This window comes from Triturus cristatus, chromosome 2_2 (assembly GCF_964204655.1).
Source record: "Triturus cristatus chromosome 2_2, aTriCri1.1, whole genome shotgun sequence".
Classification (NCBI taxonomy): Eukaryota; Metazoa; Chordata; class Amphibia; order Caudata; family Salamandridae; genus Triturus; species Triturus cristatus.
In genome coordinates, this window is record NC_140582.1 from 1,232,607,214 (window position 1) to 1,232,624,981 (window position 17,768).

General features: G+C 45.7%; 1 protein-coding gene across 1 annotated transcript in view; it reads right to left on the reverse strand.

Moving 5' to 3' along the window:
• Window positions 1–8,013: 8,013 nt before the first annotated feature.
• Window positions 8,014–17,768, reverse strand: part of LOC146863468 (kazal-type serine protease inhibitor domain-containing protein 1-like) — a 28,413-nt gene continuing 18,658 nt past the window's right edge. The window contains exons 3-4 of the mRNA XM_085642893.1: window positions 13,144–13,291; window positions 8,014–11,193 (exon numbers count right to left, since the gene is read on the reverse strand). Of these exons, the coding sequence (XP_085499019.1) occupies window positions 11,063–11,193; window positions 13,144–13,291 (279 nt within the window). The 3' untranslated portion in view covers window positions 8,014–11,062. The remainder of the gene's footprint in view (window positions 11,194–13,143; window positions 13,292–17,768) is intronic.

Genomic DNA, 17,768 nt, shown 5'->3' on the forward strand with positions numbered 1-17,768 from the left:
TCTTTCAATTTAGTATCTCAAGATTACAATGGTATTACAACAGCAAGCTCAGATCCCAACCGCTGCTCACCAATGTGAGAAGTTGGCCTGATGTATGATGTCACTAGTTATAGTGTACACCTTATATCAGTCCAAATACCCTTATGGTGATTGGTTGTAAAGTCAACCTTATAGACCAGCTATCCTAGTGGTAGCATGGACAAGAGCAGTCTTAGGCTAAACTCTGAATGGCATGTGAAGCCAGCTGTGATACCATATATAATCCCTTGAATACCAAATGAAAGGACACCACAACAGATATATATATAAAATAAAGTATATTTATTCTAAGCAAACCCTCAGCACTCTTTATGAGTTTAGAGGTAAGTACAACACAGTCTTATTAATGCATACAGTAAGTCACACAGGTAAGTAATACAGTTAGGCCCTAGGGGCCACGCAAACCATATACTAAATAAGTGGTATAAGAACCACTGTCACGGAAATAGAATAGGCCTAGGCCTAGGGAATCGCTGGGGCTACACTACACTAGCGTTAGTTAGGAAGTGGGAGGCCCACGGGATTCGTGTGCAGAGTGGAAACACTCACGCGTAATGCGTAAAAGTCAATAGCAATGTTACAGTTTTGAAATAGATAGATTTAGGACACTTCCGGAGTAGCTAGGCAGTTGAGACTTGAAAACTAGACACTAGGATAGTCACTATCCTGATGAGCACCGGAGTACCCAAGTTACCTAGCCCACAGGCTGCGGGTGCATAGGGGTGAAGATGCGTCGTTTTCGTCGTCGACTCCTATGGATGCCTGAAGAAAGATGCTGACAGGCAGTCAGGGGAGAGTGTCCGGTGGATCCCAAGGCTGGGATCAAGAAGGGAAGAAACCTGCAAGCAGAGGGGACAGAGTCAAGGTCACTAGCCAGTGACCACGTGGAACCAGGAAGGAACCAGGCGATGTCGTGAAGAGTTGCAGGTGAAGGTGAAGCTTGTCGCTGCAGCCAGGAGGACCAGGAAGCGTCGAGGACGACCAGGACCAGGAGGCGAGCTGTCCCACGAAGGCTCTTGCTGTCGGCGGCGTCGAAGTTGGACTAGGACTCACCAAGCCTTGGCAAGCGGAACCCACGAAGAACAAGGGACTTGCTTCTGGTGCAGACCAGGAAGGTCTGGGGTGCTTCTTCTTTGCAGAGAAGCGGGAGCCAGTCTGGAGGAGCCAAACCAGCGCAGAAGATTTCAGGGAGCGTCGTCACAGAGGCCACTAGCCAGCGGGCAAGCAACCGGACAGACGCGGCAAGCAGGAAAATGCTGAAGGGCCCCACGCAGGACTCGTGGAGTGTGGGGGGCTGGTCTTCGGTGCAGATGGTGCTTGGGGTTGGGGCTTCTCAATCCCCGGTGCACAACTTCGAGGGTACCTCAGAAGCTGCGCTGTAAGTTACTAGCCACTTTTCCCAGGTAGCCGGTCCCACGTCGCTCGTCGCCTCCACGGATCTCAGCTCTGCTGCAGATGTGGATGAGGGTCGGAGAAGTCTGGAAATCAAGGCTCTGGTCGGGCTCTGCAATCGGTTCCTCGTCGAACGTTTCACAAAGCAAAGGGTAGTCTCTTGATGGTGCCTGTTTGCACAGGGTAGCCACTCCTTGGCTACAAGGGAGATTCTTCAGTCTTCTTCTTTCGTCGAATGTCGAAGGTCCAGAGTTTCTGTTCAGTTTTGCAGGTTCAGGATAATCTAAAGTCTTGAGGCCCAACTCCCACTCTTATACTAATCTGGGGGGCTGGGATACCTGCTAGGTCACGCCTTATGGGTGGGACCTGGGAGGGGGTGGTTACACCCACTTCCCTTTGTCCAGTTTCGCGCCAGAGCTGGGGCTGGAGTGCCCCAGCGCCGGTTTGAACTGGACTATGCAAGGAACACCTTGTGTGCCCCAGGCATGTCTCATTCCTTTCAGCCCACCCTGCCCCAATACACTAAAGGCTGTCTGGGGAGGTGCTAGCACCTCCCCAAGCAGGAAACCTATTGTCCAGGCCTCCCTGGCTGGGATCACTCCCAGCAGCAGGAGGTCAGACTTGTGTCTGTGGCAGCAGCATCCATTTTGTGATGCTGAGGCTTTGGTTAGAGTTAAACAGCAAAGTAGGATTTTAACATGTCTCTCCCTCTAGAAGGGAGGAATAATATCCTCATCACCAGAAATGGTATGGGGGTATTATTCCAAAGTGTTAGACACCTTACACGACATGTTTTGATAAAGCCAAACCATAGTTACCATAACCGTTTAAGATTATAAGGCACTTTAAGAGTATATGGTAGGCTATATCATAGAACAGCTATAAGGACATGGTTCCGAAAGCTGCAGACAGGCTCAGCTCATGCTAGAGCACCATCTCACATGTTACCAAGCACTCTGCCTCCAGGATTGTTAAGGCCTGCCATAGGAGTGACTGATAGGTACACATGTGTCTATATATAAGGGTAGATATAGGCATACTATATCTAAGCAAGGGGTGATTACACGACCTTGCCCCAGCTGAGTGATCAGCCAGTTGTGTCTGATTGGAAGGCCAGACCAGGGGTGGCATAATACATGCTGCAGCCCCTGGGAGGCCTAGGGTACACCTATGCCCTGGGTACCTAGGGTACACTGTACAGGGTCCAATAAGGTGATCCTTACCAATTGGTTATGTACCTAGGGTACATGGAGTCCATTTTAAAGAGAGAGCAGACAGCCTGAGACCCTGAATGGCAGGATCTCAGGCCAACTAAGTCGAAAAACCAGCTAGACACTAGGCAAAAAGTTGGGGGTAACCATAGTCAGATATCCACCTTCCTACAATCGTGAAGACTAAAGCAAGAACCAAACAAACGTATTGGTGGCCAGGTATGGATCTACAGGTGGAGAGACATGTAAGAGACTGTGTGCAGTGCCAAGGAGCTGACAAAATCCTGAAACCTATGAGACCTGTTCTAGGAAGGTTCACGAACCCCAGTAATCCCTGGGAAGAAGTGGCAGTGGACATCTTGGGGCCTGTACTTGACAACCAGGGAATTCCCAAGTACATATGTGTAGTGGTGGACAAATACTCAAAGTGGCCAGAGGTACACATTCAAGAAGAAATGGACACTGACACAATAATTCGATTCCTCACAACGGTATTCGTCAGGGAGGGCATCCCCAGAGCTATAATTAGTGGCAACGGACCCCAATTTACTTCAGACAAATGGACCCGATTTGCAGAAAGAAATGGCATTCTACTCAAACATACGTCAGCATATCACCCTGCCAGCAACGGCCAAGTAGAAAGGTTCAACAGAGTGATAATGGTCTCAATACAGGCAGCCATCTCCAGGGGCAAAGACTGGGAAAAGGAAGTACAAAGCACGGTATGGGCCTACCGCGTCACCCCCACTAGCACGGGGTACAGCCCGTTTCAAATTCTACGCGGAAGGCAACCCTTCACCAAAGACAATGTCGCATGGAAAGAGAAGACAATCACGAGCAAATGGTCTCCAGCAGTGGTGCAACACAACCTGGAGAAAGCACAGAGGATATATACAGAACATTACAACCGCAGAAAAAACGTGAAAGAGACGGCTTTAGAAAAAGGGGAGTGGGTCAGAGTAAAGTTGGCAGTTCTCAAGAGAAAGGGAGACAGCAAATACTCCCCACCCCTAAGAGTGGAAGAAGTGTATGACCGAGCGGCGTTGCTCAGCGATGGAAATGTATGGTCCCAGGACCGTATGGCCAAATGCAACAAAATCCTACAGTGGCCCCGCGAGGACAAGGAAGGAGTGACATCACCAGAGGACACGAGAAACAAAATAGAAACTCCGAATGGAGAGTATGAAGAGAGTATGCCTGAAGATCATAACAGCGAGAGGAAAGAAAGAGAAGGACCAACTACGGAGGAAAGGACCCGGGAAGTGGGCGAGAATGGAGGAAGAGGAGAAAAAGGTACCCAAGAAGGAAGAAGGGGAAGCCCTGTCGCAGAAGGGGGTCGAGAAGGACACACTACCCCGGTAAGATCCACCCGAGTTGGGCGAGCGGTGGTGAGACCATCCAAGTTTAAAGACTATGAACTGGAATAACACTCTCAGTCATGTAATTAGTTTTGTGTGGTATAAAAGGGGGAGATATGTAGTGTCGCGGTCTAGTAGACGCGCACTACGTAGGCACGCAAATGCGCGTGGCGGCCATATTGGACGCTACTGCGCATGCGCAAGACGCGCGAGGCGATATTACAGCGATCGGAGGCTTATGCCCGGCGCTCTTAGGTGTTATAAGATATCTGACCAATAAAGGAAGGTTGGATCACAATCTTGGCTCCTGTTCTTCACTGGGGGGAACCTACAACTTTACACTAGCTCCGCCAATCACAGATTTGAGTCCTTCCTGGGACAGCCTCAGAGGCAAGAGAGCTGGCAGCCTCTGTCCCTTTCAGCACGAATCATGGTTACACCTGCTCTGTTGGTGCCCCGCCCTGGAGCATCAGAGGAGGCAATTAATTAAACGGGTACGCCAGGCTGCGGGGCTGAACATGTCAGGAAGCTTCCAGCATCAGCTTTTCAAATCCTGCCCCCTGGGTTCTGGCACGATGTGCAAAATGTATGGCCTTATTCAGACGATGTCTGTCATCGAGCTCTCGCAGGCGGCATGGAAATGCAAAGTCGAACAAAATAGACCGATCCCGCCCCGCAGTCCAAGGTCTGGTTCAAGAATTCTGGAATGCACTGATTGCCTCGGTAAACTTTAATGTACATAATTTAAGCAGTAGAACTAAGGACTTATTCAACCGAGAATGTTGTTACATATCAGCAAAAAGTCCTACTACACTGACCGATTGTTTACAAATGACACATCTGCACACATTTTTATACACAGGAGTTTTTTAAAGAATTGTATCTGATAATTGTTTTTACTCTTTGTAGATATCATCTATTGTACTGGTTCTAATTAACTAAATAATAAAGCTTACAATCACACACAACAACAAAAAGATACCTCAATGCTGTTTTGAAATGTTCCGAGATTATTGTTATACTTTCATGATATCGTTTTTCCTCCTAACTCTCCACAAACTTCTACTTTCCAATTACTTCATCGGGGGCGGCCTTAGGCATGTGCAAGCTGTGCACCTGCACAGGGCCGCCAAACCCCAGGGGCCGCCTGGCCACGAGGAATCGGATACAATACATATTCGTGGCAGCCCCTGGCAGGGATTTGGTGGCCTCCGCCTTCCGCCCCGCCCGGACCCCCTCTTCCGGGGCCCCCTACCTACGCTCCCTGCACAGGGCCACCCTGAGCCTAGAGCAGCCCCTGACTTCATCCTCCCAGCTGCTGCTCATTGCCTTATCTGCTGGGTTCCAGATGTAGTAAACTTCATGAAAACAGCACTGAAGTGCAATCACTTCCGGGTCACGCCCTGGGCCGGGACCAATTGCTGAGGAGGTGCGCCTGTCGCGTCACCAAAGAGCGCAACAGGCTTGCCTCCAGGTCTGGAGGGGGGCCGGCACGACCGCCATACTTTTGGCCCCGCCGTTCTCATATTGTGCGAGTGGAGAGGAAAGTGCAGTGCCGTACTTACCGTCTACATTAAAAAGGCTTTGCATTGTGCTAAACATTGAGGGGGTCGTTTATGGGATCTTGCTGTAGGGCAGAGCAGCAAGGAGCCTTGCTTTACTGCCCTACGCCAAAGTGAAAGGGCAGGAAGGCATTGACTTTATGCAATCTGGTGCACGGTTACCTCCGGTGCAGGCTGGGTTGTTTTGTGCAGGAAGGGGCATCTTCTCGCACAAAAATAACTCCTGAGGAGTTATCCTCGTTCCACGTGTGCCGCAGAATGCAGCACACATGAAAAGAGGAATAAACGAGGAGAAACGACAATATTATTCCTCATTACGCCTGCTCTTGGGAGGAGTAAAGTTTTCGCGCTTCCTCAGGTTTACATGATGAAGTAAATCTGGGGCAGCGTCATAAGCCATCGGTGTAGCAGGGGAAAACCCACCGCACGGGCCATGGAACACCTCCCTGGCACAGAGTAGGACAAAGCAGCGACTTGCACTTCTTTGTCTTACTCCACATCTATGAGGCCAGTCGAACCACGCAAAGTGGCTTTGTGTGGCCTCATAGATATGGCTGAGAGGTTTGCACCGCCGGAGCATCAGAAAAAGTGACTCTCCGGCAGCGTCAGCCTCTCATTAATAAGCCCCTGAGTTTCAAGTCAAGCTATTGGTTTCCTGCATGAATTTTGAACTTGAGAAATTACCCCCTATCCAAATTTCTATGCAATGGTTACATTCAAGGATATGTTGCACAAAATGAGTTTGAGCAAGTTGCACATGTTAAGCGTGGAAAATACGTCACATTCCGCTTACCCCTTCTTAGCGCCTAGTTTCACATCGCGCTAGGATTTCACACAGTCAGATCTCTACTTTAGGAAATCCGGCTTTATGTGAAATTCTATGAATGTTTACAATAGTTCCACCCACTTACGTCCCCTTTGCATCGATAATAGGGGGGGTGGTACTCTGTGCTGAAAAGCCATTTCGAGCTGTGCTCGCGTCAGGTTTCTGGTGCAAAGTATATGTTGATCCACCAGGCTCCAATGCTCAACAATAATAAATGAGGAACTTAGTTGAGTATCTCCTGGGGAGTGCTGGGAAATCTCAGGCTCACCCCTCCCAAGTTTTACTGTCTAGGCTACACCCTGCAAGACAGCACACTGGAATAACCCTGGAACCTACACCCTGCAAGACAGCACACTGGAATAACCCTGGAACCTACACCCTGCAAGACAGCTCACTGGAATAACCCTGGAACCTACACCCTGCAAGACAGCACACTGGAATAACCCTGGAACCATGAGGAGTGTCGGACGAGGCTGCATTAGTGCACAGTAATATGAAGATGTTAGCAGCACTCAGACGCAACCACTGGCAGGAGTTGCCCAGACATCAGGGGAGGTTCAGACATCAGGAGGTAGAAATCCAAGCCTCATTGACAACATTTTGGCGCAGGGCAGCGCCACAAGGTTTCTTGCAGCGCTGCCCTATGTCAAAAGAAAAGGGCATGAATGTGCCATATTTATGAGATACGGTGTATTCCTGTCCTCTTTCACTGAGCCTAGCGCCAACACAGCCCCCGTGCACCACATTGTAGAAATGATTGTTTCTGTGCAGGATGGGACTCCTTCCTGCGCAAGAACAATCAATGGAGGCATTGTCCTCTTTCTATGTGTGCTGCATAGAAAAGTACGAGGAGAAATACTGTTATTTCTCCTCATTATGCCACCTCTGGGGAGGTACATGGCTTTGATGAATGCCCAGATTTACATTATTGTGTAAATCTGGGAAGGTCTCAAATGACGTGGGTGTTACATGGGAACACCCACTGCAGCGCCCATGGCACGCCTCCCTGAGTGACTTGCAATGCGTTTCCTCACAGTATATTTGCTAGGCCATAAAAAGCCACCCAGGGTGGCATTTTGTGGCCTCATAGACATGGCTCTGCACTGTGCGCTGCCGGAACTCCAAAAAAAGCGGCATTGCGGGGTGCACAGTGCTTGCTAGCATGGACAAAATCTCGGAGGGGGATATAACCATCAGAAGGGACCAGCACATGGGTGCAAACAAAGGAGGAGAGCATTCAGGCATCAGAAAGGGCTCAGGCAAAGATAACAAGCATTGCAAAACCAGAAGTTCTGGCCCATAATGGCCATCAGCAGTACTGACAGAGCTACCAGCTTCCAAAACTTGAATACACACAGGGGCCATATTACAATGGGCTTCCCCTTCTTTATTATTAATAACTTATGTAAACACCTTCGAATGCGTCATTAATACTTTATAATTTGCTGGCAAATTAAAAGCACATTGGCCACCTTAGAATGATAAGGAGTGATGAAGTATTCAAACATCATTCAAAGCTGGCCGCAGTGGCACTTTTTGGAATACTTTATTAAAAATAAATAATGTGAAACCCATTCCAAGAGGGACGCCGTAGCAGTGCCTCCATGGGATACCGGGCACAATAAACAAATAAGCGAGTGGTCAAAAAGCAGTATGTAAGGAGAAGTCGAGCCATTGAAAAGATAAAATAAGAAAAACAAGTATGTATAAAAGAAAAAGTAATCTTTATTTAAAATAAAAATAAAAAACAAATCGGACCATCCGCTCTGGCACTGAAGAGGGCTATTTCAAAATCGGACGTCCACATAGTGTGCAAGAGAAATGCCTCCAGTCACAGAGAGGGGAACCCATGGCTGAAGTGGGCTGACCCCTTCATGAAACAAACATAAATTACAATATAACAGACCGTTGGATAAACACCTCACACCCAAAGTCTCTCTAAGAATGTGCATATATTTTTAGATAGGATTTTTTTTTTAATGAGTTTTGCGAAATAAGTAAAGTTCTTTCAAAGGCCGGACCTAAAAAGCAGGGTGGATCGATAGGGTGCAAGTTGTGAAATCCAGCAAACTAAACCAGTCCCATGAGACGGGGCGAGCGATGGTCCTCTTTCTCGATATCTTTGGTTTTTGATTGATTTTCCGTGGAATGTCCTGGGAGATGTTGCGGTCTGCAGTTGTGTACCAAAATGAACTGGACAATGTGAAATTAGAGGGTTTCTAAATGAGACATTATCTAGTCCCTCGTGTCGTGGTGCTCCATGGTGCCAAAGCTTGCCAGAGAATGGAGCCTTGCACACTACGACACAGTGTATGTGGTGTCGGCCCACAAAGAGCCAGCGCGAAGCAGGTGCGGGTGGTGCGAGGGAACAGCAGCCAGGGAACAACAGGCCAGGGCATTTATTTCCTCTCACCCTCATCTTACTCTCCTAACCCTACCTCAGACACGCATTCTTTCATCACTTTGGCTGCTCTCCTCGTTAGCTTGAGCAGGGCCAACATGAATGCTCTGTTCTAAGACATCCTGTGATAACTGAGGGTCTGAGGCACAAAGGTTAACTTACACGTTTGTGTAAGTTTATGATTGTTTACTATTCACTATGGACCTGATCCACAAAGGTAAAGTTAACATTTTTGTGTAAGTTTATGATTGTTTACTATTCACCATGGACCTGATCCACAAAGGTAAAGTTACATTTTTGTAAAGTTACACTTGTGTGTAAGTTTACAATTGTTTACTATTTACTATGGACCTGATTCACAAAGGTAAAGTTACATTTTTGTAAAGTTACACTTTTGTGTAAGTTTACGAATGTTTACTATACACTATGGACCTGATCCACAAAGGTGAAGTTACATTTTTGTAAAGTTACACTTGTGTGTAAGTTTACAATTGTTTACTATTTACTATGGACCTGATCCACAAAGGTAAAGTTACACTTTTGTAAAGTTACACTTTTGTGCAAGTTTACAAATGTTTACTATACACTATGGACCTGATCCACAAAGGTAAAGTTACACTTTTGTAAAGTTACACTTTTGAGTAAATTTATGATTGTTCACTATTCACTATGGACCTAATCCACAAAGGTAAAGTTACACTTTTGTGGGAGTTTACTATTTTTTAGTATTCACAAACTGCGAGTTTAATTTTACTAATAGTAATTTAACAACTGCTGAGGATCTGCACTTGTGGAGAACTCCGCACATAACAGACAGGCAAATCTTTTTATGTGCAGATTTGTCAGCTGTGACAGTTGAGTCTCTGTGGTCGTAAAACTACTATTAATAAAATTAAGCTTGCATTTTGTGAATTCCAAAAAATGGTAAACTTACACAAAAGTATAAGTTTACCTATGTGAATCAGGCCAAAGGTATTTTACAAGTAGTATCTTAACAACTGCGGAGTCTCCGCACATAAAAAGATAGTAGTATCCTATCTTTTTATGTGCGGGAACTCCTCAGTCGTAACAATAGTACTAGTAAAATACCTTTGTGAATTGCAAACAATACTACATTTACTCAAACGTGTAAGTTTACCTGTGTGAATCAGGCCCTGAGAGAGTATTGCAAACTTAAAACACTATGCACTTCTGTAGGCTTTTCAAAGAATGTAACAAGAGTTTTTACCTGAGAAGTGCACTTTGAATTTTGAGTGGCCTTGCGGTGAGATATTCCTTACAATCTCACACCTTCCTGGGTAACACCAACCTGATTGTCTTCATCCATCTTTGCTCACTTAAGTCTACAAAGAGATCTCAGGTGCTCTAGTGACTGACATGGAGCTGCTGCAACTCACTAAGTCCACTCTTGACCTGTCGCTGACCAACCTGGTCTTTCTGCATTTGTCATGATCCAACAAATGGACCTCTGCTCACCCGGCATGAACAGACATGAGCCGGCATGCACAGTGCTGATTTCCATTTACCTATGTTCACCTCAGGTGCAAAGAGACATGTTTTCTTTTTCTCACATCTTCTGCGCTGTCTCTAAGCGGTCATCCAAGGATTTCCAGGACCTCTAAGCTCTTCAACCCTCCTTCTGTGCCGGCGCCTGCATTCTATGAGATGGAAACTGAAGCTCTTGACCAGCACCAGCCAACACCTTTCCTGCAGAAGCCTCCAACCACCCGTACATCTCAATAGGTCAGTGTGCAGCACATACTTAGGTGAAGGGGGCTACCAAGGAGTAACTCTACAAATGAGGCAGTCTAGTGTGTAACTTGGAGAAGAGACCGGTCAATGTGAAACAAAGACATTCACTTGGCCAGAGTCGAGCCCAGGCAGCTGGACAAATGATCCGATGGGTTATTACTGGGCAGACCGGCGACACGTTTCAGCTAGTTGTAAAGTAATTCATGTTAATGGTTCTATGGCCATCTGCTAGTCTAGGCTATAACATGAAAAACTTGTGATCGGACGGTTTGAAGATGGGTCATTGATCTTTTTGAAAACAGTATTTAATGTCACAAATTGCTAAATATCACAAATGCAAAAAGATAATAATTACTGGAATGTAGCAGAGCGATCAACACGGATGAAGGAGGGGGTTTCAGGAACCAAGAATGTGACGGATTTACACCATTTGCCAGATATGAATTGTCCTTCAACGCAAACAGACCATGAATGAGTCTCATACTTAGTGGCAATGCTGCCACTTTTTGTTGCGTTCGTACTCAGTCTCTTTCTAGAGTCCCTTGTTCAAAAGAAAAGCTTGTTGAGCCTTCCACCTCTTCACTGTCTTCATCATCGGAGATATCGTATACTCCAACCCGGTAGGCTTGCACCTCAGCGGCCAGTGGAGAATCTAGGAGAGAAGAAAGAAGAGTGTTGAAAATGTGTCAAAACTCAACAGAAATATGAAAATGTCCTTTGGTGGAGTGGAGTGGCTGGGATCTAATAAATAAGAGAATATCCCCACAGCCACAAACTACAAGAAACTTGTTGATGAACATTCATAAAATTACCACTGCTAAGTCGTCTAAAAGCAGAGGCTTTGCTGCCACCAATCGCTCACAATCGGCAGGTAGTTCAAGGTAGTCGAGCCATCGCCTACATCTGCCTGCCGGAGGAGGCCACCTTCCGCCGCTTTCTTTTTGTGCGTGTCTGAGTGCGGAGCATCCTGTTGGATGGGGTTTCACGCTGGTCTTTCATTATTACATTTTGTTATGGCACTTCATTCACCGTCTGTGGCTGGTAATTGTCTTCCTTTTCCCCTAATGTTGGGAATGAGACATCTTGGACACACCAAAAGAATGCAAAAGCCCAAAGTATTTGTTCCTGAATATAGTCAGTGCCGTATCCTATAGGAATATTAAAAATATTAAGAAAAAACGTCTCACCACCAAATGGTGGCATGCTTCATCATTGGCATTTTTCTCACTCTGGTAGGACAGTACCACTAGGGTGGGCTCAACTGCTTTCGGGAGCTCTTGGATAATCATTTATTTTGGACATTTCCAGAGATCCAGTTCAGATTAAAAATGGTTGTGGATTTACCCAAATAACTTTATTTATCGGAAACTCATACCATATTTAAAAAACAAAAATTCAGATGCTTATTAGGAATCCAATGGTTCCGACGTCTCTAATATGCCTAGATGTTTCAGCCAATTCAAATATGCAGAAAGGGTCACTCGTCCTGCTTCAGGGCACCTAGACCTACCTGCCTATCCTCAACTAATGGTAAGGGAGTAGTGAATGAAAGGAGGCGTAAGCCTCTCCTACCTGTATATACATACGCCTAAGTAAGGTTTTTAAATAGGCCTTTCTGCTCTAAGGGGGTGGACGCTTCCCCGTAGTCACATTTACTCCAAGGGCACAGCGTCTCCACTCGGACCATTCTACCCTGCCTCGACTGAGTGTGAGCCCAAATGTGTTCTTGAAAGAAGGGTGGGTGGGACTTGAGCACCACTTGTTGGACATATTATAATAAGTGTGCTTGGAGCTGCAGTGCATAATTGAATTTTCAATATGCCTCTTTCACCTTATACATCCAGAGTAACTTGAAATGCTGTTTCTTCTCCTCTTGGTTGTCACCACCCTCCTTCTCCATCTTGGAGTTACAAAACCGGTGACACCAGCGCTGACGAGTCATTAGGAATCAGCGCAGAGGTTGCTAAGGGAATATCAATTTCTAACGGAGTGGGTGGGTGGAGCCATTATGCGCATTCACGTTCTTGGATCTTTTTCTAAATGTTTTTACATCATATGAAGAAGTATCTTATATGATGCTTTATTAAATACCTTATATAATGCTATAAAATGAATTTGAAAGCAAGCAATGACTGTTCATCCCTGTAGTTGTTTATATGTGTCTCACTTGTGTGCCGTCTATATTTAATTCCTATTTTGGCTTCTAAACATTTCATTGTAGTGCATTGTACTACTTATATATTCAGTAAATACGATCTGAATTAAAATCACCTTGATGGGGAGATGAGATAAAAGATGCTTTGGGGGGGGCACCATCTCTGTGCTGCTCGACTCAAGCCGGAGGGCTGCGAAGAGGAACATATATCGGGGTGGACGGAGCTGAATATGCTCAATATTTGCTCCCATGAAAAGAAAGCACTCCATTTGCAGTTAAATCAATCAATCAATCAATCAGGATTTATAAATCACCCGTCAGGGCCTCAAGGCGATGGATCACTAAAGTAAAACAAGTTCCATAAGAATGTCGATCCTGAAGAACAGGATTCGCTCTCTTGGCAGAAAAGACGCCTGCGCGCCCCTCTATATGACACCGCCTCCTTACCCAGGGGCACCACACGTAGGCGGGCTGAGGACGACGTCTCCCCAAACTGGTTGCGGGTGTAGCACGTGTACAGACCCTCGTCTTCTTTCTGGAGTGTCCGGATCTGAAGCCAGCTGGTGATCTCATAGCGTTGGGGGCCTCCCCGGGACTGGTGGGGAGAAAACAAGAGATCAGTCTCCAAGGGTAGGAGCAACCAATCAGAGAGCCTAACAGAATAGACTGCCACTCAACCAATCAGAGAGCCTAACAGAATAGACTGCCACTCAACCAATCAGAGAGCCTAACAGAATAGTCTGCCACTCAACCAATCAGAGAGCCTGGCATTCAGTTACTAAACAGCACGGAAATCCAATCACAACACCTCACATTCAGATGTCATAGTGCATGGAATGCCACTCAACCAATCTGGGTCTATAATTGATACCTGACCTCTTTCAAATCTAAGAACATCCACTATGAAGTCTCACAGGAAATCAAGAATATGGCCGCATGGCATTATACTAGCGGGGGGCGAGCCACTGAAAGCTTGAGCCAGATGCCCGGCTCTGGCTCAGCTCGAGGTCATCTTGGAACCTCAAGCCGAGCTCTCATGGGAGGGGATGTGGTTTAGTGGCTGCAACTGCTGTCTATGTAATTTGGTGAACCGAGTTTGAATCATGTCAAATTGTCATCCACACACTAATCTCATACTCCAAGAAATAAAGACAACACATTAACCATTGATGTGACGGAGAGATACCCATCCAGTAGCTAAATTGCACACTGTGAAACTAGAAAATCTGAGACTAATCCCAGCTTCCCTGCTTGACCAAATTGTGTGATCGTGGGCGAATACTGTATTTTGCCTAGTCGCTTTTCTGTTCATTACACATATGAGAGCACCTTCAAATATGATAGTTCCACGTGTGTGCTGCACAAAAACCTCTCTGTTTTGCTTTAATACACTATGCAGCTGCTCCATGTATAATAATACAGGCTGTGTATAGGACACATGTGACCTTTGACTTGCCTCTTAGTTCACTAATAGCACTATCATCAGGACAGGGGCAGGAATGTTTCTCAGTTCACATTTAAAAACTCTTATTTTTAATGAATACTTCTCAATCATTGCTACCAAGATGAAACGCTTCCTCGTGTGAAAGATAGACACTTTTTTTCATTTTTAAGACACGTTATAATATTGTAACACGATCTTTGTTGCATGAATTACATGCCAAATATTTTCAACGCTCTGCTCATACACAGGCTCTTAGAGCCAGAGGCAGCACTGGCGCGGCCACTACGAGAGGTGGGTGAAAGGGGAGCTCAGCTTCTTAACATATCTCGGGGGCAGCCACGACCTACAGTACCAGAAGGCAAGTTACGGCAAAACAATCCGCACAAAGAAGGGTCAAGGCACACAAGTCCTGCACTCATCGATACTGAGTGATCATGGTGAGAAATTATTATCGCGTGGTGCAATGAACCAGAGACGTGACCCTCCTACGCGTCTATATGGGGAAAGAGAAACCCCAAACCAAAACACACAGCGTGATTCAGCACTCAACTTCACAGTTAGGTAGACAAGTGACATAGATTATAACACATAGTCCACAAATAGGGAAAACAAAGTGATATCTTCACAGTAAATCATTGTAGGAGTCATTCTTCCCTCGAAAATATATTCTTTATTCATTAGTTGTTCTTAAAAACACAGCATGCAAACCGTACTGGCGTGACGTCCGGTTCAGAAAGAATGACCGGACGTCACGCCAGTACGATTTGGAGCTAACATACTCCATTCATTCAATACACCATTGTATCCACACTAGAAATTACGACTTGGAGAACATGCGGGAAACACCATTCAAATGCTAAGTCTTGAAGAAGTCCCAGGGGGACGAAACATGTTGGCTATCAATTGCATGCTGTGTTTTTAAGAACAACTAATGAATAAAGAATATATTTTCGAAGAAAGAACGACTCATACAATGAATTACTGAGAAGATATCACTTTGCTTTCCCTATTTGTGGACTATGAATTATAATGTATGTCACTTGTTTACCGAACTGTGAGTTGAGCGCTGAACCACGCTGTATGTTACGGCAAAAGTAAAGCTGTCTTAATCTGCCACCTAGTGGTAAAACTATCTGAGTACAAAAGACCTAAAAATAGCCTTTTCAGTATCTGGGAATTCCAGGAAGCCAATTTGTATTTTGCCTGGAGCACTAGAAATCCTTCCACTGTTGCAAGTGATAAGCGTGCGTTTGCTAAATGTTTCAATTTAAGTGTAACTGCTAGCACCTCTGGCAGGTAACTTGTACACAAGTGCTTTGGTAAATATATAAAGTAGCTGGAGACTTTGGTGTGGCAGGGCCTGGCCTCGTCATCCATCTTCCCACAACTTTGGCCTTCCCACACAGAACCTATTCTAACATGCCTGGCTCAGCTGAATGTTCTCCCGGCTCCCCAAGCCCAAAACCAGAAGACCTTTCATGCGAGTTCAATCTGCCACTCACCTCTGACCTCATTTTTTTTTTTCAAACCATTTTTATTGCAGGACCAAACATATCGTAGAACACTCAAGACAAATGTTAGTAATGCAGGTTTCCCGCCCCCCTTACCCATTTATCCGTGCAGTATACACAGCCGTACTGCCCACATCCCGGAGGCCGGGCGGCACCACTTAATCATATGGTACATCGTTACAGTTCTTACAAGTACGATCGATCGTCTGGTGGGGAGATCCGCTGCCCGCTTTTAACGTTATCCCCCTTCTCCCCCTAATCTCACCTCTGACCTCATGCACCAACAATTAGAGACAAAGCAGTGACCTTTGTTGACAGAAAGAGGTAGCCATCTAGTGTCTGGATCAGACACCCTGAAATCAGGAAACCTGGGAGCAATCCTGGCTTTTCCTTCTGACCAAATTGTGTGTCCTTAGGCAAATATTTAATTTCACTGAGCCGCCTTTTTCTAATTATCACATAGACTACGTTCATATAGAGTGAGTTCAGGAAGTGAGCTGTACATAAACCTCTTGTATCTCATTCAATAAACTGTGCAGCTGCTCCGTCCCAGGCCACATGCAGGGTACACAGCTGACTTGCCAGCAAGAATGTGACGTTTTAAGGCATGGGCAATGTGGGCTCTGGCCCAGGGCCCCAGCCTTTCATGGGGGCCCCAGTTAGAACCAGATCTGTTCTGCAGAGAGTCTTGCCCTGATGACCTTGAATAATTCTGAAAGGGATTGTTTTAAATATCTTTTCCTATTATGTATTGTTAATGTGAGTGATGTGCAAGAGTCAGACATTTTGCAGAGAAATGTTGTGTTTATGTTTCATGCAACACCAAAAGTTTCTTAAAGGTCAAAATAGGACCTCAGATATGAGAAATGTGAGGGTGTCAAGAGATTATTTGTAGCAATATTAGTGAGTTGCCCTTGTATTACAATATTGAAAACAAATGAAACTAGCCATGAATATTAGAAGGAAGCACATATAGAATGTGGACGATTGCACATGTGCACTGCCGGTGACCTGGCCAAAGAGGGCACGAAAGGGCTGGAAATATATCATAAATTCAAAGTAGTTCCAAAGAGGGGCCCCAAACTCCGTTTGGCCATGGGCCCCCAAAATCCTTAAGATGTCGCTGTCTAGGTTCACTTTTCATAAATGCCTTTCACTGGAGTGATTTAATAAAGCACCCGTACCGCCAGCGCATTGTGCAGCGCTGTTCACGTATCACGATAAAGTCAGTTACCTGCACAGACGATAAAAGATTCAATCCGAAGGAAAAGATTAATTCAAAGGTAGAAGTGCTCGAACAACTTTTCATCCTGAAAGAAACGTGTGCACGGGGCGCCCTCAAGTGGGGACGGCGCTAACTGCAGCTCTCAGCCAGAGTTTAGAGGTTGCTGCATAGTAGACTGGGAGGGCATGGATGTTTCCACGGAATGACGTCATATATTCTGGAAGGTTCGAAAAGTGGCGAACATGTGAATGGAAGAAGTGTGTTATACAAATGCTGAAAAATAACAGGTGCTGTGTATCACTAATGTGTGAGGCCAGCCTGCGCAGCTGTGAGATTTGATGTTTACAGAGAGCGACAACAGACAATGATCGCCAGTGCTGCGCCCCAGTCTGACCCCCTGCACAAGACACTCACCCAGACCCCTACATTCACCTGATGTGCAGCCTTGTGGAGCTTGGCCGCGGCACGGCACATATTTTCTAAAAGGGCTGTTTTGGTAATTATTTTTGTAATCCCAGCCACTGCAGAGAGTGCGCAGTGCGGAGACCCCACACTCATAACTTTACTACATGTATGTCCCGTTGTGAAGCGGACCCTTCATTTTTAGCCTCCAATTTCAGATTCCTGCAGATTAACAGAGTGTTTTCAAAATCTTTAGTTTTTTATTTTACTTTTCAAGTATTTTTACTTTATTAATCGACTATTATTGCTTAATTTCATAAACAGTCAAAGACACCCCTGAGTAGGTGTCGTGGACCCCCAGACCACAGGCTAAGAACCCCTGCTGTAGATGAAAGAGTATTTAGTGATAATTTTAAATGAGTCATTTCAGCTAATGATAATTCTGAGTGACAAATTGAGAGCAGCGAGCTTTTTAAACAAACAATAACGG